The sequence below is a fragment of the Aquarana catesbeiana genome, linkage group LG03, assembly GCF_042186555.1.
Source record: "Aquarana catesbeiana isolate 2022-GZ linkage group LG03, ASM4218655v1, whole genome shotgun sequence".
Taxonomy (NCBI): Eukaryota; Metazoa; Chordata; class Amphibia; order Anura; family Ranidae; genus Aquarana; species Aquarana catesbeiana.
In genome coordinates this window covers 494561828-494589351 of record NC_133326.1, presented here as the reverse complement: position 1 = coordinate 494589351, position 27524 = coordinate 494561828, and the positions used below count along the sequence as shown (strand labels likewise).

Here is a 27524-nt window from a genome sequence, read left to right as displayed (position 1 = left end):
CAGGCAGTTGCCTCAGTCGGCTAGTGTTGGTCCACGGAGTGGTCCCTTCACCAGGACATGTTTCATCGGATATGTCTCCAATGTAGTACCCCCAAGGTAGACCTGTTGGCGTCCCGGCTTAACGGACCGGTACTGAGGTTTCTGGCAAGCTCACTGCAGACGCTCTGGTGCGGCCGGTATAGTCGAATCTACGCCTCTCCTCCTCTCAAGATTCTGCTGCGGCTTTTGCGCAGGATCAAGGCTTAAGGGATTCGGTCATTCTAGTGTTCCCAGATGGTCTTGTCGGTCTTGGTATGCCGACCTGGTGCCCATGGTCACTGACGTCCCTTGGTGCCTGCCTCTCAGGGAGGTTCTACTGTCCCAATTACTGATCTTCCATCCTCCTTCAGTCCCTGGTTTTGAAGGCCTGGCTGTTATGAACCAGGTGCGGAAGTTAACGACGCTGCTGAAGGCTAGGAAGCCTTTCTCTGGGAAGATTTACCAATGGACATGGATAGCATACATATCCTGGTGTGAGGCGCTTGCCATTTACCCTCGTTCTTTCTCGGTGGCTCAGATTTTGACCTTCCTTCACGGGGGCCTCAGTGTTTTTCCTAGGCATCCCCTGATCTCGCACTCCCTGGTGAGTACTCTTAATCTAGAGGTTCGTCATCTGCTTCCACCGGTGCAGTCGCTTCTACCACCGTGAGATCTACTCTGGGTGCGTTCGGTTCTACAGGAGCGTCCCGTTGGAAATATTCGGGAGATTCCTTTGCTTGCTCTGTCCCAGAAGGTGGCTTTTTTGGTTGCTATCGCCTCTGCTCGCAGAGTGTCGGAACTGTAGGCATTACCATGTCATACTTCTTACCTGGTGATCCACAAAGATGAAGTGGTTCTTCGCCCTTGTCCGTGGTTCCCTCCTCTGATTCCTTTTGACTAAGGACATTTTAATGCCTTCCCTGTGTCCCAGGTCAAAATGTCCTAAGGGATTTACCTTACATGCCCTGGATGTGTTTGGGCGATTCAGGTGTATTTGGCAGTCACAGGGCCTTTTCGGAAATCAGACTCACTGTGATCACAAACAGGTCAAAAAAGGGGCTGTCTGCTTCTTCTGTGACCTTTCTAGATGGATCAGAGAGACGATGACTCTGGTCTATTCTATCAGGGGTTCCTCCTTTCCCCGTTACTGCGTATTCTGCTTGTGGCTTCTTGGGCCTTCCATCATCAGGCGTCAGCTGCTCTGGTTTGCAGGCGGCCACTTGGTTGTCAGTGTGCACGTTCACAAAATTCTACAACGTGGATGTGCTGGCATCTGAGGATGCTTCTTTTGGCTGCAAGGTATTGCAGGCTGCTGTTTAGAGGGTCTATGTGTTTGTCCAAACACAAGATGAATGTAAACTCCATTGTTGCCACTGTAAAATGGTTTTAGTGTCCACTAACATTTAGAAAGGGACTTGGCAAAAGTCCTATGGCTCCTTAAAAAGAAAAAGAAGGGCTTAATATGGTCAGTGGTCCAGGACTTGGTGAACATCATCCTATTCATTACTCCCTCTGAAGGCTGTTGTATGTGGCAGAGCAGCCTCTGACTGCCGCTGAACGACTTTCATGTTAGTTGGTCATGGAATATTAGTCAGTCCCTCTACATATAGTTGTGGTGGACACTGGAATCTTTTTGACATCTACAACGGTGGCGTTTATTTTTATTTTTTATTGGCATTTATATTCTATAATTGGAAGTTTTTCTCGCATACAGTGGTGTAAAAGAATTGATGAACATTTTAAAATTTTCTCACTAGTAGAGTTTCTCACTAGTACTCTACATAACTTGTGCATCTATATATTTAATTAAAAGCACAAACCTTATGTTGTCTAGTATTATATTTGGAGTTAGCAGCTGTTTTGTTCTTGGTTTTATACTTTTGCATTATTTAAGTGCAGTGTTTTAGGGTGACCTACTTTGGCTTGCTGTGTAGGAGACGACTAGTTCTTATTTTCTGTAGTGCAGTGGTTGTTAACCACTGGGCCATGGTCCAGAATCGGGCCACAGCCTTCCTCCTGCAAGGGCCTGGTTTCCTTTTTGCCAGCTAGACTTTAGCTGTTGGAGCAAATCGGGGCCGCAGCTCTTGGAGTGGGGGTGGAGCTGCACGGGGGGTCCTTCTGGCCAACTCTGGGTGCCTGACAGTGACAGCAAATTGATGCACATCAGACTTCACCTACACTACTGGTTCAGAGCTGAAGCTAAAACTTTTACCCATTCCGGGGGTCAAATGGAGTGCATGGCAGAAACAATGTCGGTGTCATGAGGGATCTTGGCGTATGTGTTTCTGATGCTTGTTTCACCAAGCCCAGGTCTGCAACACAGCGATGGAGCCCCAGCTGGAGCTGGTGGGGGAAGAGGAGCTTTTCAAAGAGTAACTGCAGTCCGCTTTAATCAAGACATAGCCTAGCTGAAATTACACAGAATCCTTCTGTGGCCTGCAGGTGCGCCTGAACTGCATTGCACATGGAAGGCTGTCAGGGAAAAGTGCAATTTACTGCTTGTTGTGTATGTATGTGTGGCTTGGGGGTGGCTAGCTTGGGGTAAGCATTCACGTTTACATCCTCCTCCTGGGGTCTTATCTATTGCTGGAGCTGCACATCGTGGATGCCGTTTTTGAAATTGCAAGTTTGTATCCATTCTGATTAGTATGTGCATTCATGTGATGAGTCACTGTGCAAAAATTTCAGCTCCAGGGACTTAACATTGCATTGAAAATGAGAGAACTGGGATTGTAACTAGTAGGAATTGGTCAGATTTCACTGTTTATTATTCATTAAACAAGAATTGTATCTGTAAGACTTATACACAACCTTTCCCCAAGTTATTCTGACCAATCAAGAAATGTTAATAGATATAAACTATCCAATGGCTAATCAATTATATTGTATCAAGACCATCCTTGAGAACAAATAGAAGGGCAGTTTATTAATGTTTGACAGGACACAACGGAAACTTTACTGTGCGGGAGTATACAAAAGCATCATACTGTAGTTGTAAGTCTTACCTTTCTAGAACCTTATTGTACCTGCCCATTCTAGTTTGAGTGGTACATGAGGGTCTAACTTGTTGGCTGTGCTTTACTTGCTATAAAAAGTAATGTGTGAATAGCTACAGTGTGCCAGATAACTTTTAGGCCAATCTTTGGCCTTCCATTGCCTGATAGACATTTGTTTGCTTCAAGCTGATTTTGTGTTCCCATACAAATCCATGGAATGCAAAACCTGCTTGAAGTAGGTTAAATGCAGGTCGGAAGGAGCTAAAATTAATTCTGAATGAACTTAGACGCATGCATCGGTCAATGAATTCTGAATCATCTTGAAAACATGCATTAATCACTAAATACTGAACAATCTTAGATGCATGCACCAATCAATGAAATGTGAATAATCATTCTCACTTCATTTTCACTCATTCCCCCAGAAGAAGACCTTTATTGTTAATGGTCGAAATGTGTTGGAGCTCTCCAGTATGACTATATATACCTATATCATGCTATGTTTTCCATGTATATTCACGGCTGTATTATGATGTACCTGTAATAGCCTCACCTACAGAGCACATGTTTTAATATACCCTGTTTCCCTGAAAATAAGACCTAGCGTGATTGTCAGTGATTGCTGCAATATAAGCCCTACCCCCCAAATAAGCCCTACCCTGAAAATAAGACCTACAAGGACTTTAACTAGGACTTATTTGGGGGGGGGGGTAGGGCTTATATTGCAGCCATCACCAACAATCACGCTAGGTCTTATTTTCGGGAAAACAGGGTAATCAATGTATTTGTATTTGATTACTTTTTTCAATAAACTTATACCTTTTTAACCACTAAGCCACCGGCCACCGTCATATGACGGCGGGACGAGGCTTCTGTTGTTCTGGGAGGACGTCATATGACGTCCTCGCCCTCCCGAGCCACTAGGGGGCGCGCGCGCGTGCCCGCTGCGTCGCTCGGGACCCGGTGCGCGTGCCCAGCGGCCGCGATGTCCGCCGGGCACCCGCGATTGCTGGGTAACAGAGCAGGAGCGTGGATCTGTGCATGTAAACACAGATCCACGTCCTGTCAGAGAGGAGAGGAGACCGATGGCGTGTCCCTTGTACATAGGGACAGCGATCGGTCACCTCCCCCAGTCAGTCCCCTCCCCCCACAGTTAGAATCACCTCCTTAGGTCATACATTAACCCCTCAAGCGCCCCCTAGTGTTAACCCCTTCCCTGCCAGTCACATTTACACAGTAATCAATGCAATTTTATAGCATTGATCGCTGTATAAATGTGAATGGTCCCAAAAATGTGTCAAAAGTGTCTGATGTGTCCATCGCAATATCGCAGTCACAATAAAAATTGCAGATCGCCGCCATTACTAGTAAAAAATAAATAATAAAAATGCTATAAATCTATCCCCTATTTTGTAGACGCTATAACTTTTGCGCAAACCAATCAATATACGCTTATCGCAATTTTTTTTTACCAAAAATATGTAGAAGAATACATATCGGCCTAAACTGAGGAAAAAATTTGTTAAAAAAAAAAAAAAAAATTGGATATTTATTATAGCAAAAAGTAAAAAATATTGTGTTTTTTCAAAATTGTCCCTCTTCTTTTGTTTATAGCGCAATAAATAAAAACCGCAGAGGTAATCAAATACCACCAAAAGAAAGCTCTATTTGTGGGGAAAAAATGATAAAAATTTAATTAGGGTGCAGTGTAACATGACCGCGCAATTGTCATTCAAAGTGCGACAGCGCTGAAAACTGAAAAATGGCTTGGGCAGGAAGGGGGTGTAAGTGCCCTGTATTGAGGTGGTTAATCTACTTTTGAATTTTTTGCTGCAATAGAAAACCCCTTGGGGAAACCTTTCCAAATTATATTTGAAATGTGAACAATCTTAGAAGCATACACCAGTCAATGAAATGTAAACAATCTTGGACGCATGCACCATTCAATCAAATGTGAACTATCTTGGACGCATGCACCAATCAATCAAATGTGAACAATCTTGGACGCATGCACCAATCAATGAATTGTGAATAATCTTAGAAGCATGCATCGGTAAAAGAATTCCGAATGCTCTTAGAAGCATACATTAGTCAATGAAATCTAAATGATCTTAGAATCTTGCAACGATCATCGAATTGTAAATGATCTTGGAGGCATGCAAGTCAGTCATTGGTCAGTGAATTCTGAATTATTTTAGAGGCATGCATCAGTCCGTGAATTCTGAATTTTTTCAGTGGCATGCATCAGTCAGTGAATTCATAGTTATTTTAGATGCATGCATCGGTCATTTAATGCCGATTTCATTTAGATGCATGCATCGGTCAGTGAATTCTGAATTATCTTAGAGGCATGCTTTGGTCAATTAATTCTAACTGATCAGTAGAATTTTAAAGAGGAAGAGGTACCATGCTAATAAGCCCACATCTTATGTTATTCATGAAAACACATCTTTTGAAGCAAAATTACTTTGAGTGCATATAATGAAAAATAACACAAAAACAATGGTAAAAGACCATATCCATATGTTGCATATAAAGCAAGGTTCACATATTCAATAACCTAATTCTTGTTACATAAGTGGTCCACATGAGACCTCAACGCATTTCGAACACCCTATTCTTCAGAAGCACATGTGAACACAATATGAATTGATTCTTTAAAAACAATAAGCATTAAATCATCATCCTACAACAACATCCTGATGAACCAACTCACATAAGGCACAGGGGAGCATTTCATGGACCACAGGTCACTAAGCGACACCAAAAGTACCACCCATTCAAATTGTATGTGTTATAGCCATGATTTAAACTCTCCAAGAAAAAAACAATTGATAGGGGATAACATCTAATTAATCAAATAAATGTACTTAAATGTCCAGATCATCAGCCCAAATGGTAAAATTGGCCAATGGATTATATCGATTAGTTGCCCCTAGAGGAGGTTGCCCGCCAAAAGGCATCTTAGAGGCATGCATCGGTTAATGAATTCTGAATGATCTTAGAGGCACACATCCATCAATGAATAATCTCGTGATTGTCAAATGGTTAATAAACCTTCTCTGTATACCACTGCAAGTTCAAGGTTGAGTTGGATTCTTTGTGGAAAATAAAAGTGATTGGTGGTTTTAGCTGTGTTATGCCTTATGCCTTACTACACCATGTTTCACTCTGCTGGTTCACCGTTTCTTCATCATCGATGTTATGTAAAGTGTAGGTGTCACTACCCCATTCCCTGTACTGTGCGAAATTAAAAGTTGGGCAGTGATCCATTTAATTAACAATAATTACACTGCCTGGCCTCCTACATTAAAAGCATATCTTGAAAGTCACTTTTCAGGGCCTTTTGTTCAGTAAAAAATATTTTTAGTCTTGCCAATTCTTTAATGAACCATTCACCTTGTGTATCTCCCTTCCTCCCCAGTAGATAGTTTTACATTGGCATCACTTTCTTGTCCCTAAGCTCTTCAATGTGCATTGTATAAAATCAATGGAAAAACAGTAGATGGGGTTTGGAGTGCTATTCCCTGAGGGTCCCCTGCTGCTAATATCAGAAACCAAGCATCTTCCAAGTTCCATATCAATATAAAATTAGCTGGTCTCTTTCCAGAAGGGATTGTGTGCTGCTGTGAAGCAGAAACCTGAACCTTTCCTTCCTTCCCTCCTAGTATTTTGTCTTTTGGATCATTAGAATTGCCTGGCCAAAAGCCTTTTCTTAACCTTCATGTATTTTTATGACATTATTTGTGCAATAGAGACAAAAAGGTGAATAATATTAGTACTCAGCAAAAGACAAGTGTAGCAATAGAGAACAGCAGGGTTTGACTTCCAACATGACTGAAGAACTCCAATCACAGCAGCAAAACATTTTTTTCCAGAAATTATAATAGTTTCTTCCTGTCTGTCAAATGATTTATATTCCTCTGCAAGCCGTTCCTTTGTTTGACCTGTGTTCTTCATGATCGATGGTTGCTTCCCCCCAGATCTAATGCTACCCATGCACTTGGCAATTTTTAGACAATTGCAACCATTTTCAACCATTGTGCAGTAAAATAAAATGACCAATTGATCAAGAACCTATTAAAAGTTTAGATCATTTTATAGTTTCAATAGAAATAGGTTCCATTGGGCTGTTCAGTCATTTTTGTATGGTGAAACTGATTGAAATTGAAACTACCCAGTGAGGGAAAAGAGTATTTTTTTCTGCTAAGGGGACAGGACAACTATAACTGCCTCAAAGGGGCCATGTACAGTCAAATCTTGGGCGAGGACCTCCTTCCCTCAGCCAGGACATTAAAAATGGGTCATGGATGGGTGTTCTAGCATGACAATAACCCAAAACACACGGCCAAGGCAACAAAGGAGTGACTCAAGAAGAAGCACATTAAGGTCCTGGAGTGGCCTAGCCTGTCTCCAGACCTTAATCCCGTAGAAAACATGTGGAGGGAGCCTGAAGGTTCGAGTTACCAAACGTCAGCCTTGAAACCTTAATGACTTGGAGAGGATCCGCAAAGGGGAGTGGGACAAAATCCCTCCTGAGATGTGTGCAAACCTGGTGGCCAAAACGTCTGACCTCTGTGATTGCCAACAAGGGTTTTGCCACCAAGTTCTAAGTCATGTTTTGCAAAGGGATCAAATACTTATTTCACTCATTTAAAATGCAAATCAATTTATAACTTTTTTGAAATGCATTTTTCTGGATTTTTTACTTGTTCTGTCTCTCACGGTTTCCCTCACTGTATGGCGAGCATAATGCAGAAGAGAAGCTTAGAGTTTTCTGGCTGCATGCTTGTTCCAGGTCAGTGACTCACTATGTAGTAATGCCCAGGGCCCTCACCTTTTAAAGTGAATGTATATTTAGTAGAGAATGCACCAATATATCACCGCCAAAAGTTATCGCCCCAAAATAGGGTTACTGGTGCTTTGCAGATAGAAAAAAAGGTGCCGATAAGGGCCACCAAAAAATGCCTGCAAATTTGCCTTGACTTTCATAGGTCATGTGACTCAAAAACCACATCAAACATGCAACACGGGTGCGTTTTTGATGCGTTGTGCGCAATGGACCAGTGTGAAGACATACAGTGGATATAAAAAGTCTACACACCCCTGTTAAAATGTCAGGTTTCTGTGATGTAAAAAAATGAGACAGATAAAAAATTTCAGAACTTTTTCCACCTTTAATGTGACCTATAAACTGTACAACTCAATTGAAAAACAAACTGAAATTTTTTAGAGGGGGGAAGTAAAAATAAAAAAACTAAAATAATGTGGTTGCATAAGTGTGCACACCCTCTTATTATTGGGAATGTAGCTGTGTTCAGAATTAAGCAATCACATTGAAACTCATGTTAAATACCTGCCATCATTTAAAGTGCCTCTGATAAACCCCAAATAAAGTTCAGCTGTTCTAGTAGGTCTTTCCTGACATTTTTTTAGTCGCATCCTACAGCAAAAGCCATGGTCCGCAGAGAGCTTCCACAGCATCAGAGGGATCTCATTGTTAAAAGGTATCAGTCAGGAGAAGAGTACAAAATAATTTCCAAGGCATTAGATATGCCATTGAACACAGTGAAGACAGTCATCAAGGGGAGAAAATATGGCACAACAGTGACATTACCAAGAACTGACGTCCCTCCAAAATTGATGAAAAGATGAGAAAACTGGCCAGGAAGGCTGCCAAGAGGCCTACAGCAACATTAATAAAGGAGCTGCAGGAATACCTGGCAAGTACTAGCTGTGTGGTACATGTGACAACATTCTCCCGTATTCTTCATATGTCTGGGCTATGGGGTAGAGCGGCAAGACGGAAGCCCTTTCTTACGAAGAAAAACATCCAAGCCCGGCTAGATTTTGCAAAAACACATCTGAAGTCTCCCAAAAGCATGTGGGAAAATGTGTCATGGTCTGATGAAACGCAAAAGGTTGAACTTTTTGGCCATAATGCCAAATAATATGTTTGGCGCAAAAACAACACTGCACATCACCAAAAGAACACCATACCCACAGTGAAGCATGGTGGCAGTATCATGCTTTGGGGCTGTTTTTCTTCAGCTGGAACAGGGGCCTTAGTCAAGGTAGAGGGAATTATGAACAGTTACAAATACCAGTCAATATTGGCACAAAACCTTCAGGCTTCTGCTAGAAAGCTGAACATGAAGAGGAAACTTCATCTTTCAGCATGACAACGACCCAAAGCATACGTCCAAATCAACAAAGGAATGGCTTCACCAGAAGAAGTTTAAAGTTTTGGAATGGCCCAGCCAGAGCCCAGACCTGAATAGATTGAAAATCTGTGGAGTGATCTGAAGAGGGCTGTGCACAGAAGATGCCCTTGCATTCTGACAGATTGTTTTTGCAAAGAAGAGTGGGCAGATATTGCAGTCAAAATGTGCCATGCTAAATAGACTCATACTCCAAAAGACTGAGTGCTGTAATAACATCAAAAGGTGCTTCAACAAAGTATTCGTTTAGACCCCTTTCACACCGAGGCACTTTACAGGTGCTATAGTGCTAAAAATAGCGCCTGTAAATCGCATCTCCTTTCACTCCAATGTGAAAGCCCGAGTGCTGCAAAAAAGTCCTGCAAGCAGCATCTTTGAGGCGATGTAGGAGCGGTGTATACACCGCTCCTAATACGCCCCTGATCATTCAAATCAATGGACAGCGGCGCTTTGCGGGTGCGCTTTTAACCCTTTTTCGGGCGTTAGCGGGGGTTGCAAAGCGCCCCGCTAGCAGCCAAAAAGCGCTGCAAAAAATATGGTAAAACACCGCTTAAAAAAGCGACACTTTACCACCGACACCTGGGCGCTGCCAGTGTGAAAGGGCCCTTAAGGGTGTGCACACGTATGCAACCATATTATTTTTGTTTTTTTTATTTTTACTTCCCTCCACCTAAAAGATTTCACTTGTTCAACTGATTTGTACAGTTTTATAGGTCACATTAAAAGTGGGAAAAGTTCTGAAATGGTTTATCTTTGTCTAATTTTTTTACATCACAGAAACCTGACATTTTAACAGGGGTGTGTAGACTTTTTATATCCACTGTACATAGAATTTAAAGGGATGCATTTTTCCTGAGCTTCTCTTGGGCTTTTTTTTAACGCAAAAGTGCTCCAAAAACTTTTAATTAAAAAGTCAAATATGATACAATTATATATACTATATATATATATATATATATATATATATATATATATATATATATATATATATATATATATATATATATATTAAAAACTGTCCATTTTGGTTTTCAGCCAAGTGCATCCTGAATTTTTGGTTTTGGTCTAGAATTTTCATTTCATTGCCCCTCTAATATTTAATTTGTACATTTTTGATTTATTTATTATGACCAGGGCCTATAAAATGTAGTCATGTTAATTTAAAATATTGCATATTAGTTCACTCCCTGATCTGCTGTAACTGTGGTAAAAATTGTGAAGACTCGGGTCGAACTTCTTAATGAACCTAAAACGTTCCTAAACACATTCAATCATTAATTCGTTTTATCTTCCTGGCGGCTAAGATAGCAATTGTCATGGCTTGGAAAAGCCCTGTGATCAACCTATCCTTGTTGAAACGCAAACATACTTGGATCGTCCTTATTAAAAAAAAAAATTGTCAGTACACTTTTTGAGATAAGCAATCGCTGTTTGGAACCCTTGGCTGTCTTACCTAAAACTACCACCTGAATAGTGGCAGACTGGTGGTTGGGCAGTGGCGGCCTCCTGAGTGGGTATTCTTCTCCTACCTCCCTCTTTTCCCTATTTCCTCCTGTACTCCTTTTTCTTTTTTTTTTTCTTAACCCTTTTTTTTTTGCATCCTTTATACTCGGTTGTACTCATGTTGTACATTTTTTTTTTCCTTTATCAGTTGTGCATTCTGTGACATGCTGCTTATATAAGTATTGTTCTCCCAGAAAGGTCATGGTTTTATCTCTCTATGGCAGTGGTTCTCAACTCCTCTCCTCCGGACCCACTAACAGGCCAGGTTTTCAAGATAACTGAAATACATCACAGGTGATATCATTTGCTGCTCAGTGATTGGAGTATTTTAGTCTGCATCTCCCCAAGGTAATACTTAAAATCTGGCCTGTTAGTGGGTCCTGAGGACAGGAGTTGAGAACCACTGCTCTATGGTTTTCTGAGCCCTTTTAACCCCTCTTCCCTGGTGGAGGGGGGATTTGGGTGCTGTATTTTAACTTAATTACAGAGTTTTAAATTTATGAGATTTTGCAGTAAGCCCTCCCTGGCTTCCTTGACCCCAGGCGGGGATACTGCTTTCAAATGACACCTCACACTATATCTGACCCGAGCATTATGCTTGACTTAGCTGTTAGGATATTTTGCTGTTAAGCACTTCTTTGATTGTTATATACAAGTTTTTATTGTTTCATTGTACACCTGTACACTTTACTATTGGAAAAGTCTTGTATTTTTCTTTTCACAAAAAACAATAAAAACGATTGAATCAGAAAATATTATATATTAATATTTTAGCCCTGGTTCACACTGATGTGATGCAAGAAATGCACAAGATTTGCTGTGTTTCCCCGAATTGCACTGCATAGCAATCGCATGGTGTCCATGCAATCTGCTGCGGGTGACAATGTTAGATTAACAACACCCCGAAACAGATCACCAAATGCAGTGCGATTGCCATGAACACCCATGCGATGCGATTTAGGTGTGGAAGAAAATGGGTCCTGCGCCATTTTGGTGCGGATGTGCAATTTGAACCATACAAAATCTTTGTCTCAAATCACACCGCACAGACATCGCATGTGACGTGCACAGGAATGCAGTGAGATTGTCATGTCCCGCACTGCACAAGTGTGACCCCCAGTCTTAATCTAGAAGGTGGTGCTGTTTTGTCAGTTTCACACATTCGGGTATATTAGTTTTCAAGCTCTCATTTACAGAACTGTAAGAGCGCCAGACCAAAAATAGATGAGAGTCCAGGATAATGTTTATTGTTGATAAATAGGTCATAAAAACAACCAGTTGATCTTTTTCTGCCATCCCTTTTCTGCATAAGAGGAGAGAAGTGAAGAAAAAGATCAACTGGTTGTTCTTCTGACCTGTTTATCAACAATTACAATTATCTTGGACTTCTGATCTGTTTTTTGTCTGGAACTCCTTTCTGTAAATCTATGGTTTGAGTCGATGTCGGGGTGCCCATTAAGGGACGCCTTGCTGTGTGAAGCCGCATAACCAGAGCTATTGAGCCTGTTTGAAGTTTTCCCAATGCCTCTTTAAATATGATGTTCTGGAGTTTACAAAGCTGTATCAGGGATTCCTCCCTCAGAAGAGAGTTCAGAAGATAGTTTGAGTCAGATAAACAGAGCCACAAAGTAGTCGGTATCTTCTCTGCCGCCCCTTCAGCTTACTCATAGTGCTCTGCGAATCCTTTGTCTTGTTTTTGTTTACTTTACTGTAACAAGGACTTTATTATAGATGGGTATATTCATTTGTTGTGTATTTAATGCACACAACAAAAAGCACATCAAAAAGAGTACTGAACTGGACAGCAGTGAGTCTGGATCAAAATCCTATGTGGAGAGATCTGAAAACAGCAGTTGGGAAAAGGAACCCTTCCAATCTGAGAGACCTAGAGCGGTTGGCAAAAGAAGAGTGGTCCAAAATTCCAGTAGAGAGGTGTAAGAAACTCATTGATGATTACATAAAGTGATTGATTTCAGTTATTTTTTCCAAGGGTTGTGCTACCAAATATTAATTTGAGGGTGCCAGTAATTTTGTCTAGTCCATTTTTGGAGTTTTGCATTGAATATGTCAGATTTGGTTTTTGTTTTTTCTACTTTTTTTGTGTCCTACCAACAATACAAACAAAAAAAAATAAACATGAGAACGCCTAAACATTTTGTAATTGCAACAATTTTCTGGGTGAAGTGGTGCATTATCTGACAGAAATGCAGGGGTGCCAATATTTTGGCAATGACTGTACGTTACAAAAAAAAAATAGGGCATGCATCCTTTAGGGTGAATTTTGCTGCAAATGTGCATGTTAACTTACCGTAACAGTGTGAATCCAGCCTTGAAGTTTGCCATATACTGTTGTAGATCTTTAGTTGAATCAGATAAATTTGGTCGGGGCAATTTCCTTGAAAATAGATGAAGCCTTTCTCACAGAGCATAACTCAATGAACCAACTAGGGGTGACCTTCATTACTTTTGATAGGACACACTAGTGTTTGGCTTTTTTCTGTGGTACACACGGTTTCATCTACAAGCTGATCTTTAAGCCAGACTACAGATTGATCTTTTTGCCTCTTTAAACCTTTGTGACTTTTTCTTTATTGAAGACCATTTTTCAAAGTAATAACAAAGAATAACTTTGTTCTGAGATCCCCTGGTGTTTGAATGTCAGGATGATCTAAATAGCCTCTCTATAATATTTTGTCAGATGGAAGTTTTAGTGGACATTAACAGATAGAGAGGAAAACAAGGTGTGAAACGTTAGTGCTGGTTGTCAATGGGGGCATTTAGAATTGATTGGCCGAGTTTAAAACAATACTAACTGTTTTCAATGAATTTATATTTGATTTCCATCTCTACACATTCTGTAGAAAAAGATCAAATCTAAAATAAGTTCCATATACATTATCTACAGACCTATAGAAAACCATACCAAATTTTCCAAGCTATCCAGTTGCTTCCTTTAAAGTAAAATTAGGATTAAAAAACACCCAGAAATGTTTCCAATTTTTTATGGATATAGATAGATTGGAGTGTGTGGGCAGTTTTGGTTGAAGCATGAGGGCATTTGCACTCCCAGGTCTAAAACAAAATCTGCGTTTATTCTGTGTACAATAATACCTAATCCTGGCACTTGAATGTCGCACCAAGTATTATAGACTCTCAGGTTGTACCTGGTTTGGTCACCAGTTGTTATAGACCCATTTGATGTACCTCAGTTGGACACAACGCATTATAGACCCCTTGTTGTAGCTGGGCTGCACACCAAATTTTAGGGGTTTCCTTGTTGTTCCTGGGTTGTAAACCAAATATTAGGGGTTCCCTTGTTTGTACCGGGATGGATACAAATTATTATAGACCTGCTTGTTGTACCTGGGATGGATACCAATTATAGGCTCCCTTGTTGTACCTTTGTTGGAAACCAAATATTATAGGCTTCCTTGTTGTACCTGGGTTAGACATTATTGTAGGCCCCCTTTTCATGCCTGGGTTGGGCACCAAATATTAGGCGTCCCCTTGTTGTACCTTGGTTAGACAAAGTATTATAGACCCTCTTGTTGTCCTTGGGTTGGACATTATTGTAGGCCCCCTTTTCGAACCTGGGTTGAGCACCAAATAATAGGGGGTTCCCTTATTGTATCTTGATTAGACACAAAGTATTATAGACCTGCTTGTTGTACCTGGTTTGGACATTTTTGTGGGCCCCTTGTTGTACCTGGGTCGGGCACCAACTATTAGGGGCCCCCTTGTTGTAACTTGGTTACACACAATGTATTATAGACCTCCTTGTTGTACCTGGGTTGGACATTATTGTAGGTCCCCCTGTTGTACCTGGTTTGGGTACCAAACTGTAGGGGTCCCCTTGTTGTTCTTGGTTAGACTCCAAAGTATTATAGACCTACTTATTGTACTTGGGTTGGACGCACAGGTTTTGATTTACTAAAACTGGACTGTGCATGGTGGTTAATCCGCTTCTAACTTCAGCTTGTTAAATTAAGCTTTGACAAAAAACCTGGAAGCTGATTGGTTTCTGTGCAGAGCTGCACCAGTTTTAGTAAATCAAACCCAAAGTATCATAGGCCCCTTGTTGTACCTGGGTTGGGCACCAGTTTTTATAGCCCCCCTTGTTGTAACTTGAATCGGTATTTAAATTATCATTTTTTTTTTTTGTGCCAGGCAAAGATGCTGCTTAATATGCATAAAATGCATTCCTACCCTTCTGATTTGGGTTCAGTCTCAGACAAGTCTCTGAAGGTGTTGGGTTTGCTAAGGACCACTGTGGTTTCTCAGGAATATAAATAGGTATAACACAGTTTGTAATGCACATTTCAGCATGACCAAATTACATTACTATTTCAAGGAGAAAAAAAAAATACTTTTGTCTTGTCATAATTAAGAAGTTCTTTTCCTCAGTTCCCAGCCTAGGCTGACAGGGTCACATTTTCTCCACCTATCAATCGTTTTTTCAAAGTCTGTTGTTTTAAACAACATATACACAGATAATTATTACAAACTATATGCAAAGCAATGTGGTCAGTTCATTAGGGCACACTTGTAGGACTATCATGTTATATTTTGTAGCATAGATAGTGTGGTTTATTTGTTTTCTTTTTCTTCTTAGCCTTTTTTCCCTTTATTTTCACCTAGTAATTAGTGATGTGCTCAGGTATGTTTGGATTCCAGTCTGAATTATTTATTTATAAAAGAAAGTGTTTATTAAGCTTTACCAAGCTTTTACTGCCATTACCACTAATGCAGGAGTTGGGTGGTTAACTTTCACTGCCACTGACCCCCCCCCCCCGCATTGGTGGTCAGTGGCAGTGAAAGTTAACCCCCCACCTGCATTGGTGGTTATGGTAGTGACAGTTTAACCCATCATCCCTCCTTTTGCATTTGTGGTCATGACAGTAAAAGTTAACCCCCCTCCCAATGCCACAGACCTCTTTTGCCACAGCACACTAAGCCTGGTAGAGGCCCCAGTTCATTACTTTGCCCAGGGGCCCCTGAGGCTCCTAAGATTGACCTGTAGATACAGTTTAGGAGAATGGAAAAAATAAAAACTCTTGAAAAAGTGATTTTGTTGTGAGGTTTCTTTGGGCAGATCCTTCCTCTATCTAGCTCAATTATTTTCTCAATGTGTTTTTCACAGCGACGACTTGGAGACGCAGCGAAGAAGGCCATCGGCAAACTTACAACGAGAACGGTCAGGAAAGGAGATAAGGTAAGCAGTGTCACATGCATATAATCAGAATGTCCTATCCAGTTCTCTTGAGTGAGCAGATTGTAAGAGTAATCACTGGAACATGCTGATTTGATTTACTTAGGAATTCGTTGAAAGCTAGTCATTCCTGTTCTCTGTACAATTGTTTGTATGACTAGGATGATGGCATGGAGTCCTTGTCTGTTTGCAATAGCATCCAATCTGATTTCATGGCTTAAAGCTGTGTCTGCTGTTGTCGCATCTCAGTATGTCGGAGGTTTCCTGATTACCGAATTTTGATGGGAAGAAGTAGCAAGGGGGGAAGTTGGTAAAAAATATCCTGCCAGCTTTGAATCTAAATCAGTGATGGTCACTGCTATGACTTTTATAAAGAGGCTTACAAAAATTAAAGGGAACCTGTAATTTGCCCCAATTCAGAGCAAAGTAATGGGTTTATATTTTAGTCGGTCTACTTTGCATTGCTTCTGTTTATAATTGCCTTTCATTTGCTGCCCTGTTTGCCCATTCCTGTGAAGTAAAAAAAAAAGAATTCCAGGTGTGGCATATTGTGCCACGTTTCACTCATTGAGGATATGCAAAGCACTCTTTGAATGGTGCATATGCTGAGCAGCTGACCTCCTATGTTCAGAATGTAGCAGGGTAGTCATTCGGGAAGGGACCCAGAAGATCATTGAAGTAGCGGTGTCTACTATAGTGAATTCCAGCTTCTAGAGATTCCATACCTGGAATTCTTTTTTTAAATACCACTTCTGGTTATGGCAGAACATGTGACTCTCTCCCCTTCCACCTACAATGCGCACTGGCCACTCAACAGGCCTGAAATTAGTCACATGGGGGCCAGGTGATAGTCTTTAGCCCTGTGCTAAAGTTGACCAAATGATCTTTGTAGCTTACAAAAGGATTTTAGCCCTGGTTCACACTAGTGCAGCTTTGAAATTGCTGTTCCTTAGCACAATTTCAAAGCCGCACATGAGTGCAATTTGGACCTCTAATTTCATTGCAGCCTGCAACTTTATTTAACAGAAGTCCATGCAAGTCACAATGAAATTGCAAAAAAGTAGTGCAGGAACTTTTTCAAAGTCACCGCGATTTGAGTTGCAGCGATTGGAACAATTCCAATGGGGTGTGACTTGTAATGCGATTTTGAATTGTTAAATTGCATGACAAATTGCACTGGTGTAAGCCAGGGCTTAAGGGCTATTAAGGGATCCTGTTATTTTATTCTGAATGTGTCACTTTAAATGTGGACTTAACTAACTGGGTTGCTACAAAGGCTTTGCCCTGTTTTATTTACCACCTGCTCCAAATCCTATAAGCTGTACCTGATTATCGGAGAATAAGGGTAGTAGGATACTTTACACTGCATTTAAGATGGCCAAACACATAAAATGGTCCTAGATCATTCAAATTTTGGGCCAAAATCTTTAGCATCAGATACCTTTAACTAAGAAAACCTGAACCCTTGCCTTGTAAAACAACTTAAATTAAGTTTAAAAGACAATAAAAAGCAAAATGTGTGTGTGTGTGTGTGTTGGGTAGCACTTTCGCCTAGTAGTATCCCAACCACGACACTACCTGCCTGGAGTTTGCATGTTCTCACTATGCCTGCGTGGGTTTCCTCCGGGTACTCCGGTTTCCTCCCACACTCCAAAGACATGCTGGAAGGTTAATTGGATCCTGTCTAAATTGTCCCTAGTATGTATGAATGTGAGATAGGGACCTTAAATTGTAAGCTCCTTGAGGGTAGGGACTGATGTGAATGTACAATGTATATGTAAACCGCTGCGTAAATTGACGGCGCTATATAAGTACCTGAAATAAATAAATTAAATAAATAAAATATATATAGTTAATTCCATGTGTATTTGGACACAGGCACAATTTTAGTTTTTTTCAGGTATTACCAAAAACCATGGGACCAAAAGTAATTGGACAATTGAATCAAAAGCTGTTTCATGGCCAGGTGTGGGCTACTCCTTCCATATTTTTTCATCAATTAAGCAGGTAAAAGGTCTGGAGTTGATTCTAAGTGTGGTATTTGGAGTCTATTGCTGTGAACCAACATCGTGCGTTCAAAGGAGCTGTCCATGCAAGTGAAACAGGCCATTGTAAGGCCTCAAAAATAAAACAAATCCATCAGAGAGATAGCAGCAACATTAGGAGTGGCCAAATCAACAGTTTGGTACATTCTGAGGAAAGAGTGAACTCCACAAGATAAAAAAGCCTGGACGTACACAGAAGACCATGCATGATCGCGGAATCCTCTCTATGGTAAAGCAAAACCCATTCACAACATCCAGACAAGTGAAGGGCACTCTCAAGGAGGTGTGCATATCATTGTCAAAGTCTACAATTAAGAGAAGACTTCACAAGAGCAAATACAGAGGGTTCACCACAAGGTGCAAACCATTCATAAGCCTGAAGAATAGAAGAGCCAGATTAGACTTTGCCAAAAATCATATAAAAAAGCCAGACCAGTTCTGGAAAACTGGAAAACTTTGGACGAATGAAACTAAGATTAAGCTGTACCAGAATGATGGGAAGAAAAAAGTGTGCAGAGGGCTTGAAAAAGCTCATAATCCAAAGCACACAATGTCATCTGTAAAAATGGTGGAGGCAGTGTGATGGCATGGGCATGCATGGCTTCCAGTGGCACTGGGGCATTGGTGTTTATTGATGATGTGACAGAAGCAGCTGGATGAATTCTGCAGTGTTTAGAGATCTACTGTCAGCCCAGATTCAGCCAAATGCAGCAAAGTTGTTTGGACGGTGCTTCGCAGTACAGATGGACAATGATCCAAAACACACTGCAAAAGAAACCCAGGAGCTTTTGAAGGAAAAGAAGTGGAATATTCTGCAATGGCCGAGTCAATCACCTGATCTCAACCCAATTGAGCATGCATTTCACTTGCTGAAGGCAAAACTAAAGGCAGTAAGAGCCACAAACAAAGAACTGAAGACAGATTCAGTTAGAGCATGGCAAAGCATCAGAAAGGAGGAAACCCAGTCTTTGGTAATCTCCATGGGTTCCAGACTTCAGGCAGTCATTGCCAGTAAAGGATTCTCAACAAAATATCAAAAATGAACATTTTTTTATGATTATATTTATCTGTCCAATTACGTTTGAGCCCCTGAAAATAGGGGGGGGGGGGTTGTGTATAAAAATGGTTGCAGTTCCTAAAATTTGTACTTGATATTTATGTTCAATCCCTTGAATTAATGCTCAAAGTCAGCACTATATGGACCAACTGTATATAACATTTTTAACTGCTTGACATCCAAAAGATTTTACCCCCTTCATGACCAGGCCATTTTTTGCTATTCACCACTGCGCTACTTTAGCTGGCGATTGCACAGTCATGCAATACTGTATGTACGCAAACAAAATTAATATAATTTTTTTCCCCACAAATAGAGCTTTCTTTTGGTGCCATTTGATCATCACTGGGTTTTTATTTTTTGAGATATAAATAAAGACCAAAAATTTGGGGAAAAAAAAAACTATATTTTTTACTTTCTGCTACAAAAATCCAAATAAGTGTATATTACTTGGTTTGCTTAAAAGTTATACCTACTACTGGAATTTTTATCTATTTTTTTATACTACTAATGGCGGCAATCAGCGATTTATAGTGGGACTGTGATAGTGCGATGGGCAAGCTGACACTAACTGATGCTTGGGGGAACTAACTGCTACTGACAGCACCAGTGACACTAATACGGTGATCAGTGATAATTTTATACACTGCTACTGTACTACTGACACTGGCTGGGAAGGGGTTAACAGTTTGGGCGATCAAGGGGTTAAATATATGGCTAACTATGTGGATTATGTGTGTAGAGTGCTTCTTTTACTTATAGATCTCTAAGACCCCATACACACTATTAGATTTTCTGCAGGATTTTTGTCTTCAGATTTACCAAAACCATATAATGAGGTCAAACCTTAAGAGTTTCAATTTGTATGAAATCAGGAAGGCCCTTGCACTACATGGTTTTGGTAAATCTGAAGACAAAAATCTGCAGAAAATCAAATAGTGTGTAATAGCACAAGTCTTGGCCATTGGTGGACAGACAGGCTATGCTCCCAGCACAGCCAGAAAACTGGCCACGCTAGTATGAATGTGTGTTTATGTCTAGCGTGGTCAGTTTGAAATAGGAAAACAGAGGGACTGACAGGATCACCAGATATTTCACACAAACGAAGAAATACAAACAGTACAAATACATGGTACAACATATACATATCAGGAATATGAAATTGTGGGGTAACATACACTGTAAATCTTTCATGTGTATAGAACCTATATATGGTAACCAAAAGCGAACCTTACAGCTAAAAGCAAAAAACAGCTAGAATTTTGGCTGTGGTTAGTCCTGCAAGCTCCACCTGGCTTCACAGAAGTGCGGTAATCTGGGTATAAAATTATTGCAGTGGGTACCTGAATACAATAGCTGCCAGATGAAACAACCCTACTTGCTAGCTGTTAATGTGGATGTGGGAATGAATTGATTTTTTTTGACTTGTTCAGCCTGCTGGCTAGATAACACTGTGCTGCAGTATCTTCTCGTGGGCTTTGGAGTGCTCACCATTCCTCGAGATCTTGTTGGCAGGAAGATGTTGTCACCCCTGCACCCCAGAAGCTTGAAGAAGTGAGAGATATGTTTTCCCTCCTACAAGTGTTTTTTTTAAATGTTTTTAATGGGGTGCTACGTGGGTGCAAAGTCTAATTTAAGTGTTATGCCCTGTACACACGGTCGGATTTCCCGATGGACAATGTCCGATCGGAGCGTGTGGTCGGAAATTCCGACCGTGTGTGGGCGCCATCGGACATTTTCCATCGGATTTTCCGACACACAAAGTTGGACAGCAGGAGATAAAATTTTCCGACAACAAAATCCGATCGCGTCAATTCCGACCGTGTGTGGCCTGTTCCGACGCACAAAGTGCCACGCATGCTCAGAAGAAATTCCGACACGGGACAGCTCGTTCTGGTAAACGTAGCGTTCGGAATGGATACAGCACTTTCGTCACGCTGCAATGTTCAAAATGGTTTAATACAGCGCACTCTCTTCTTCTTTATAATGTGACAAGAATTAAGTAGTTTTGCTGCTCATATTCACACACACTTCTCACAAACTTATTTCGTTACTATTTATCGGGATTCCCTCAATATATTTCGATTTCTCACATCTGACAACAAAATTTTTTTTTTTTTTTTGGACTTTAATGTAGATTCTTTTTTTGTGTTTCTCTTTTTTATTTTTTTTTTTTTTCATGATTTTGATTTGTATTCCCGAAAATGTTTGTGTGTTTTTTGTGACAAGTTCCCACAACACCACTAATATGTTGTTCTATTTAATCTGTAGGAGATTGTTTGGTGTTGTTGTCCCTTGTTAATTTCACATTGTACTTTAGAAATGTACCTGAATCGTCACCAACAAACTGTCCTTTTTGGATGAAAACACACACAGGAGAGTAGAATTTACCCAAAAATATTTTATTAAGGGCTCACAACTAAACAAAGAGGGAGGCAACGCTGGAGAAACTGCAGAAGTGGGCGAAGCCTTGGACCCCCGGGGCAGACATCAATTATTTAAAAGCAAAATTGGTGGCCTGAGGAGTCCATATCATAAGGGAGGGCAGTCTGGTCCAGAAGTCCCAGAGATCCGGAAAGCAGCAGATGATCTGTGTCCCCAGGCTGTGGTCATACAAGAGACTGCAGCTTCTGTCAGACCAGACTGAACCCAGGGCCATCACTCTTTGGTCTTCTTTCCACGCTTCCTTCCAGCCTTTGGCTGTGGTGGTGGAGTTGTGGCAGCAGGAGGAGGAGGAGGAGGAGGAGGATCGTCCCTCTCAATGACATCCGTCTTGTGTGTCAGTTCCCCACTCTCCCCCTTACGAAGGACTTTATAAATCAGGTCCTCAGAGATCTTGCGTTGACCCTCCTGCATGCCCTGCAATTTTGTGGCAGCCATGCAGGCAAAGGCCTCTTCAGGACTGGGGAAGGCTCGGAGGGACGTCAAAGCCTCCTGGATCAGCCTGTACGCTGAATCCTGCACGGGACTCGGAGTGGCCTTCCTGGCTCGTTTATATAGCAGGCGGAGGGGAGGGACCTGAGACTCAGTCAGGCTGCGACTTGTCCCAGGCTTCTCTTGGCTGCCACTTAGCCCCGCCTCCTCCTGGCTGCCACTAATCCCCGCCTCCTCCTGACTGCCACATTCCACAACCTCCTCCTGGCTGAGGTCTTCCTGTGTATGAAAAAGGGACATAGTTTTAGTTTTTTATTCATCAATCACACACAATTTTCACCTCCTGACTGCTGCAAATTGAATGTTAACAAATATAACAGACTATCCTTCTGAGCCCAGCAGTTTTCATTCTTTTCCCAATTTTGGGTGCCCACTACTGTCTATTGATATGTAAAGCACTTTTTTTAACCACTTCAGCCCCGGAAGGTTTTACCCCCTTCCTGACCAGAACACTTTTTCCAATTTGGCACTGTGTCGCTTTAACTGCTAATTGCGCGGTCATGCAATGCTGTACCCAAACGAAATTTGCGTCCTTTTCTTCCCACAAATAGAGCTTTCTTTTGATGGTATTTGATCACCTCTGCCGTTTTTATTTTTTGCGCTATACACGGAAAAAGACCGAAAATTTTGAAAAAAAATGATATTTTCTACTTTTTGTTCTAAAAAAAATCCAATAAACTCAATTTTAGTCATACATTTAGGCCAAAATGTATTCGGCCACATGTCTTTGGTAGAAAAAATGTCAATAAGTGTATATTTATTGGTTTGCGCAAAAGTTATAGCGCCTACAAACTAGGGTACATTTTCTGGAATTTACACAGCCTTTAATTTATGACTGCCTATGTCGTTTCTTGAGGTGCTAAAATGGCAGGGCAGTACAAAACCCCCACAAATGACCCCATTTTGGAAAGTAGACACCCCAAGGAATTTGCTGAGAGGCATGTTGAGCCCATTGAATATTCATTTTTTTTGTCCCAAGTGATTGAATAATGACAAAAAAAAAAAAAAATTACAAAAAGTTGTCACTAAATGATATATTGCTCACACAGGCCATGGGCATATGTGGAATTGCACCCCAAAATACATTTAGCTGCTTCTCCTGAGTATGGGGATACCACATGTGTGGGACTTTTTGGGAGCCTAGCCGCGTACGGGGCCCCGAAAACCAATCACTGCCTTCAGGATTTCTAAGGGCGTACATTTTTGATTTTACTCCTCACTACCTATCACAGTTTTGAAGGCCATAAAATTCCCAGATGGCATAAAACCCCCCCAAATGACCCCATTTTGGAAAGTAGACACCCCAAGCTATTTGCTTTGAGGCATGTTGAATCCATGGAATGTTTTATATTTTGACACAAGTTGCGGGAAAGTGACAAATTTTTTTTTTTTTTTTTGCACAAAGTTGTCACTAAATGATATATAGCTCACACAGGCCATGGGCATATGTGGAATTGCACCCCAAAATACATTTAGCTGCTTTTCCTGAGTACGGGGATACCACATGTGTGGGACTTTTTGGGAGCCTAGCCGTGTACGGGGCCCCGAAAACCAATCACTGCCTTCAGGATTTCTAAGGGCGTACATTTTTGATTTTACTCCTCACTACCTATCACAGTTTCGGAGGCCATGGAATGCCCAGGTGGCACAAACCCCCCCAAATGACCCCATTTTGGAAAGTAGACACCCCAAGCTATTTGCTGAGAGGCATGGTGAGTATTTTGCAGCTCTCATTTGTTTTTGAAAATAAAGAAAGACGAGAAAAAAAATTTTTTTTTTTCTTTTTTCAATTTTCAAAACTTTGTGACAAAAAGTGAGGTCTGCAAAATACTCACTATACCTCTCATCAAATAGCTTGGGGTGTCTACTTTCCAAAATGGGGTCATTTGGGGGGGGTTTTTGCCACCTGGGCATTCCATGGCCTCCGAAACTGTGATAGGCAGTGAAGAGTGAAATCAAAAATTTACGGCCTTAGAAAGCCTGAAGGCGGTGCTTGGTTTTCGGGGTCCCGTACGAGGCTAGGCTCCCAAAAAGTCTCACACATGTGGTATCCCCGTACTCAGGAGAAGCAACAGAATGTATTTTGGGGTGTAATTTCACATATTCCCATGGCATGTTTGAGCAATATATCATTTAGTGACAACTTTGCGCAAAAAAAAATTAAAAAAAAAAAAAATTGTCTCTTTCCCGCAACTTGTGTCACAATATAAAATATTCCATGGACTCGACATGCCTCTCAGCAAATAGCTTGGGGTGTCTACTTTCCAAAATGGGGTCATTTGGGGGGGTTTTGAACTGTCCTGGCATTTTATGCACAACATCTAGAAGCTTATGTCACACATCACCCACTCTTCTAACCACTTGAAGACAAAGCCCTTTCTGACACTTTTTGATTACATAAAAAAATAATTTTTTTTTGCAAGAAAATTACTTTGAACCCCCAAACATTATATATTTTTTTAAAGCAAATGCCCTACAGATTAAAATGGTGGGTGTTTCATTTTTTTTTTTTCACACAGTATTTGCGCAGCGATTTTTCAAACGCATTTTTTGGGGAAAAAACACACTTTTTTAAATTTTAATGCACTAAAACACACTATATTGCCCAAATGTTTGATGAAATAAAAAAGATGATCTTAGGCCGAGTACATGGATACCAAACATGACATGCTTTAAAATTGCGCACAAACATGCAGTGGCGACAAACTAAATACATTTTTAAAAGCCTTTAAAAGCCTTTTTCAGGTTACCACTTTAGATTTACAGAGGAGGTCTACTACTAAAATTACTGCCCTCGATCTGACGTTCGCGGTGATACCTCACATGCATGGTGCAATTGCTGTTTACATTTGACGCCAGACCAACGCTTGCGTTCGCCTTAGCGCGAGAGCAGGGGGGACAGGGGTACTTTTTTTTTTTTTTTTTTTTTCTTTATTATTATTATTTTTTTATCTTATTTTTAAACTGTTCCTTTCATTTTTTAAATCATTTTTATTGTTATCTCAGGGAATGTAAATATCCCCTATCATAGCAATAGGTAGTGACAGGTACTCTTTTTTTGAAAAAATTGGGGTCTATTAGACCCTAGATTTCTCCTCTGCCCTCAAAGCATCTGACCACACCAAGATCGGTGTGATAAAATGCTTTCCCAATTTCCCAATGGCGCTGTTTACATCCGGCGAAATCTAAGTCATAAAATGCTCGTAGCTTCCGGTTTCTTAGGCCATAGAGATGTTTGGAGCCACTCTGGTCTCTGATCAGCTCTATGGTCAGCTGGCTGAATCACCGGCTGCATTCTCAGGTTCCCTGTTGAGACAGGAGAGCCAGAGAAAAACACGGAAGACGTTGGGGGGGGGGGGGGGCATTCCCTCCCACTGCTTGTAAAAGCAGTCTAGAGGCTAATTAGCTGCTAGGATTGCTTTTACATGAAAGCCGATCGCTGGCTGAAAAGAATGATACCAAGATGATACCTAAACCTGCAGGCATCATTCTGGTATAACCACTCAAAGTCGTGAATGGCGTACCTGAAGACAAAAAAATGGTTAACAATAAAGCACAGTAAACGGTAAGGTATAAAAAATTGCATATCTGAAAAGCAAACATGATAAAACATAACAACAATAAAACATTGCAGAATAGAATACAGTAAAAAAGAGCAGAACAATAGAGAGAGAATAGAGAGAGAGAGAACAATAAAACGACAACTATTTTTTTTTTATTTTATATTTTTGTATGTGTTTTTTTTTTTTTTTTTTTTACACTTTTTTTTGTAACTAACTTTTATAACTGTAACCGGTTCCAGGTTCGGGTCTCTCAAAATGCGATGGCATCTTGGGAGACCCTGTGAAAGTGTGCCTAGTCTGTGCAATGCTGTACCCTACGCTAATACTCAACTAGTGAATGGTAGCGTTCAAAACATTCACCAATGCAAAGACCAGGATTGTCAGGACAGGAGGGACAATAATAGCGGGTGTCATGCCTATATCCGCGCTTGAGGACATAAAGAAAATGCCTCTCATGCAGCCGACTGCATTTGGTTGGGGATGTGAATGGGGGAAGTACGGGCGCTGCAGAAGCGGTGGGTTCCCAATTAGGATTGGCGAATGCAGCAGGAAGGGCACTATGGGCACGACGGGCCTGTGTTTGTCTTTTTGGTGGCAGCGGGACACTACTTGTGCTTGCCACCTCACCAGCTTGAACTGCACTTATGGGACTCGCCACGTCACCAAGTGTTACTGCAGTGCTGGTTTGACTACGACCGCTGGTGCTTGCCAGTTCACCAAAACGCTACAAAAAAAACTGTTAGCGATCGCAGGGATCAGGCCTGACTCTGCGAACGCTGCAGTTATGCGTTTAGTGTTTTGTAAGTGTCAGTGATCGATCAATACTGCACTTGGGTGGGCTGGGCTGGGCGGAGGGGCAAAACGCAGGTGCTAGCAGGTATCTGGGCTGATCCCGCTAACACTGCGTTTTTGGGAACCCTAAACTGCTGGGGACGCTAGTATAGATCTGATCGGATCAGATATTGATCCGATCAGATACTATACCACTAAGGGAGGTGTACGGTGCGTGCGTGGGTGTTAGCGGTACTGGCGCTAACCTGACGCTGCCTGGGGCTGGTGCTTGCCAGTTCACCAAAACGCTACCAAAAAAACTGTTAGCGATCGCAGGGATCAGGCCTGACTCTGCCAACGCTGCAGTTATGCGTTTAGTGTTTTGTAAGTGACAGTGATCGATCGATACTGCACTTGGGTGGGCTGGGCCGGGCGGAGGGGCAAAACGCAGGTGCTAGCAGGTATCTGGGCTGATCCCGCTAACACTGCGTGTTTGGGAACCCTAAACTGCTGGGGACGCTAGTATAGATCTGATCGGATCAGATATTGATCCGTACAAATACTATACCACTAAGGGAGGTGTACGGTGCGTGCGTGGGTGTTAGCGGTACTGGCGCTAATCTGACGCTGCCTGGGGCTGGTGCTTGCCAGTTCACCAAAACGCTACTAAGAAAACTGTTAGCGATCGCAGGGATCAGGCCTGACTCTGTGAACGCTGCAGTTATGCGTTTAGTGTTTTGTAAGTGACAGTGATCGATCGATACTGCACTTGGGCTGGGCCGGGCAGAGGGGAAAAACGCGACTGCTAGTGGGTATCTGGGCTGATCCCGCTAACACTGCGTTTTTGGGAACCCTAAACTGCTGGGGACGCTAGTATAGATCTGATCGGATCAGATATTGATCCGTACAGATACTATACCACTAAGGGAGGCGTATGCTGTGTGCGTGGGTGTTAGCGGTACTGGCGCTAATCTGACGCTGCCTGGGGCGACGCATATCACCGCCGGGCGATCAGGGGGCTAAACCTTTATTCGGTAATAAACGGCGGGTGCCCTGACACTATAAAAAATAAACGAACTAACCAGCGTCACCCGTAACAGTTATACGGTGATCAGTGGTGAAAGGGTTAACTAGGGGGCAATCAAGGGGTTAAAACATTTATTAGGTAGTATATGGGGGTCCCTGTCACTATAAAACGCTGATGGCG

At 41.5% G+C, this 27524-nt stretch overlaps 1 protein-coding gene across 3 annotated transcripts in view; it reads left to right on the top strand.

Annotated features, from left to right (window-relative positions):
- Positions 1-27524, top strand: part of RNF130 (ring finger protein 130) — a 612280-nt gene that overhangs the window by 325485 nt on the left and 259271 nt on the right. For all 3 annotated transcript variants that reach the window (XM_073621066.1, XM_073621067.1, XM_073621065.1), the window contains exon 4: positions 15879-15950. In XM_073621066.1, the coding sequence (XP_073477167.1) occupies positions 15879-15950 (72 nt within the window). The remainder of the gene's footprint in view (positions 1-15878; positions 15951-27524) is intronic.